General features: G+C 44.1%; 1 protein-coding gene across 1 annotated transcript in view; it reads right to left on the reverse strand.

Annotated features, from left to right (window-relative positions):
* Window positions 1-2,246: 2,246 nt before the first annotated feature.
* Window positions 2,247-4,079, reverse strand: part of LOC138948278 (synaptotagmin-1-like) — a 56,094-nt gene continuing 54,261 nt past the window's right edge. Inside the window, exon 4 of the mRNA XM_070319791.1 lies at window positions 2,247-3,710. Coding sequence (XP_070175892.1) covers window positions 3,412-3,710 — 299 coding nt within the window. The 3' untranslated portion in view covers window positions 2,247-3,411. The remainder of the gene's footprint in view (window positions 3,711-4,079) is intronic.

The following is a 4,079-nucleotide window of genomic DNA, read 5'->3' on the forward strand; positions in this document are numbered from 1 at the left end:
GTATGGCTGGGTGAATTGTGGGTTGCGTACGTCCGAGGGGCACATGTAGCCTGTGTGTCTGAAGTAGTGGGTATGTGTGCGTAAGGGTGTGTTGATATTGAACTTCAGTTGTTGCTTTGTAAATGTCTCAGTGTATTATGTCTTGCCACACACATGCCAAATTTCCTTGTATTGATGAGGACAATAACATTTCTTGTATCTTGTATCTTGTATCTTGTGTATCTGGATTCCGCTATTTGACAAACAAAAGATCGACAGATACCGACTGAATCAAGTAAATTACATAGGCAATTAATTGACTAAAAAAGTGACCCCCAAAAATGACAAAAATAAAACTTCTTATAACTTCTGCATCTGTTCAACGACATACTTCATAGTTAGTGTACAACAACTTCAGCTTATGCATGATCACTTCACGTCTGTAGGTCAGCTGGTCTGACTGTTGTGTGTTTTGAGAGAGAAAACTTTTCCCAATTCAGAGAATGACCTCTCCCTACGAACTTCAAACTGTGTGAACCGTTTATGCATAAGGTGAACCTAATCTCCACCAACTATGAAGTAGTTCCATTAAAATATGTAGAAGTTATTAGCATTTCTATTTGTGGCATGATTTGGTTTACCCTGTATTCATTTTGCAGTTTTCTCGCAGCATGTGGCAACCCCAATATCAACAGTCAATGCATAATTATCAACAATCAATACATATTTTTTTGGGAAACAAAATGTATAATTTTATATGCCTCAATAACATCGTCACGACACGAAGGGACACTCATGTTAACAATATTTTTTTTGAAAAGTCTCACAATTATTCACATTAAGCACATAACGCTTCCCATAGTTTCCAAGCACGTGCAGACAGAAAGAAGAGGGCCGCACTGTGTGATGTATTGCGATGAGTAAAGTGGCTGCCACACACGCAACACCAACACACACTCCGTATGGCGTCACAACCGAGACAAAAGGGTTAAAACAATCACACTGTATGTGGGTATGGTCGACATAAGCGTTGCTCCTCTGATGCTGGTCAAGACTTGTTGATGTTTTCACAAAGACTGGTGCAGACATATTATATCAAATCAGTGTATGCCGTATCAATTGTTCAGATTCGTCCTACGAATCAAACACAAATGACTCATTCTCCACCCTGTGAACAAATCAAACCCATCAAAAAAGTCAATTCAAACTTGTATTTTCTCTGAACGTGAACAAAATACGTTAAAAGTATGTTTATCGCACAGTAAATTTAACTTCAATACAACGTAAAAATACGACGGAACTTGGTCACTTTTTGCAAAATGATGAATAGGAAAATATCTTCTCTGTTGTCGTAGCGCCAGTGATAGGAGTTATATCAGCATTCAGCGCTAGTGGTATGACATATCCACTTTTTATACGTGGGAGTTCTATCCATTGTCTCCACTAGTGGTAAGACCTCAGTTCACTGTGTCCACCAGTGATTAAACATGTATCCACTGTGTGCACTAGTGATAAGCAGTCTATTCGAGACTGTGCCAAAAGGTGACGTTTTCATGTCAGTATGTCCCAAATGACATCACCAGTACATTTTTCATTCTATCTAATCTGTTTTCGTTCTATTTTTTCTAATTGACAATTGATTGCCAACTGGAATGGAAGAGCACAAAAAGTGTAACTTGATATGTAGTTTCTCTAGAGGGAAAAACATCTTCCACTTTCATGTCAGTGTGTCCCATGCAACATACATTTGCCAAACAGCTATGTGCAAGTAGATTATTTGTTAGTGGTATAGAAAATACTGATCAACAATTAAAGTCAGTTTTCACATTCATTTTCTACCTATTTCTTATTTGTTTATTCTGTTGGCAATGGTGAAATGTCAGCAATCGTGTGTCATTCGGGACAGTAGACATGACACCTGACCTTTTGGCACAGTCTATTCACTTTCTCCACAAACGAGAAGACTTGTATCCACTATATCAACTAGAGGTAAGACTTATATCCAGTGTATCAACTAGTAATACGACCTCTATTCACTTTGTCCATTGGTGATACGACTTATATTCACTGTATCTACTGCTGTATCCATTGCATCCACTAGTGATAAGACTTCTATCCACTTTGTCCACAAGTGAGAAGACTGTAAAACCAGTGTAAAACGTGTATCCTGTGACTCCACTAGTCGAATCAATCAATCAATCAATATGAGGCTTATATCGCGCGTATTCCGTGGGTACAGTTCTAAGCGCAGGAATTTAAAAAAAAAATTATGCAATTTATATTGCGCACATATTCAAGGCGCAGGGATTTATTTATGCCGTGTGAGATGGAATTTTTTTACACAATACATCACGCATTCACATCGGCCAGCAGATCGCAGCCATTTCGGCGCATATCCTACTTTTCACGGCCTATTATTCCAAGTCACACGGGTATTTTGGTGGACATTTTTATCTATGCCTATACAATTTTGCCAGAAAAGACCCTTTTGTCAATCGTGGGGTCTTTAACGTGCACACCCCAATGTAGTGTACACGAGTAAGAAAGACTTCTATCCACTTTCTCCGTACGCAATACTACATGTATCCGCTGTATGCACCAGTGATAAGACCTCTCTCTATTCACAGCTGTCACTAGTGATAAGACGTGTATCTGGTGTCTGTCCACTAGGGGTAATTAAGCCTTCTATCCACTTTATCCAGTGTATCCACACGTGATAAGACCTGTATCCACCGGATCCACTAGCAATATCACGTGTGTAGATTGTGTGTCCCCTAGTTGTAAGACTGTATCCAGTGTATCCACTAGTGGTATAGGTTAGACTTGTGTACACTAGTGATACGACACCTACCTAGTGTCTACTTGTGCTTAGACTTCCAGCAACTTTCTCCAGTGTATCCACACATAATAAAACTGTATCCATTGTATCCACAAGTGATAAGACGTGTGCAGATCGTGTATCCACTAGTGATGAGACATGTGCAGATCGTGTATCCACTAGTGGTAAGACGTGTGCAGATCGTGTATCCACTAGTGGTAAGACGTGTGCAGATCGTGTATCCACTAGTGGTAAAGGTAAGACCTGTGGTGTGCACTCTTGGTCCTGGTCACACTTTGGGACTTTCTGGTCAGGCTAGCACCGCCACCCCTCCCCACTCCCACTCCCCCTCCCACCCCCACCCCATCACCGCTGCTTCCCGGGGCACCATCGTCACTGTGCGTGCTCCTGTCTCTGTCCTTGACCTTGTCCTTGTCCTTGACCTTGTCCTTGTACTCAAGGTCGAGCGACCTTGTGACGGACATAGCCAGCAAACCGCGGAGGACGGCGGCCCCCAGGTAACCAGCGGCTGTGTGCGCATGCCCAGCCCCCCCGCCCGGAGGGGAACCGGAAGTGAGCGCCGCTAGGGAGGATACCGCCGCCTCCCGTCGCCGTCAGGTCAGCTTGTGCCACCTGGCGGAGGCCGACCTCTCGCGGACCACGTCCTGCCAGTGAGCCTTCTCCTCGCCGGACGATTCCGAGGATAGACGGACTTTGCCGAGGCGCTCGTCATTGCCGAGCTTGTTGTCGTGGAAGACGGAGACCTCGAGCGAGATGGCGTGGAGCTGGTCCCGGGCCAGGTTGAAGACCAGCGCCTCGTTCCACACCGGGTTGTTGGTGTTGTGCCACGTCGCCGTCTTCTTCTTCTTCGCCTTCTTGCTCCCCGCCATCACCGCTACTTTCACGTACGGGTCTGCAATGCAAAACAGAGAGGGGAGGTCAGTGGTGCGACACACACGGACAGACAACCACATTTGCTATAACATGGACTACGTCTGTAAAAAGAAAATCCTGAATCAAACGAAGCAACCTTCACGTAGGGGTCTACAATACATTAGATAAGGATGTCATATCGCCCTCTCAGTTTATCCTAACAGAAAGTCGGGCCGCCTTTAAGCGAACTGCCAATAAGTACGGCGCTAACCAATTATTTATTGTTCTTGCATGCTCGCGTTGTTGTTTTCACGTCGTGAGACTTTCGCTGTGAAATTGGGTTCTTTATCGTGCGCATGCGTGCACACGGGGGTATTCTGACACTGAGGAGAGTCTGCACAAAGTTGAC

Source organism: Littorina saxatilis, linkage group LG15, assembly GCF_037325665.1.
Source record: "Littorina saxatilis isolate snail1 linkage group LG15, US_GU_Lsax_2.0, whole genome shotgun sequence".
NCBI lineage: Eukaryota > Metazoa > Mollusca > Gastropoda > Littorinimorpha > Littorinidae > Littorina > Littorina saxatilis.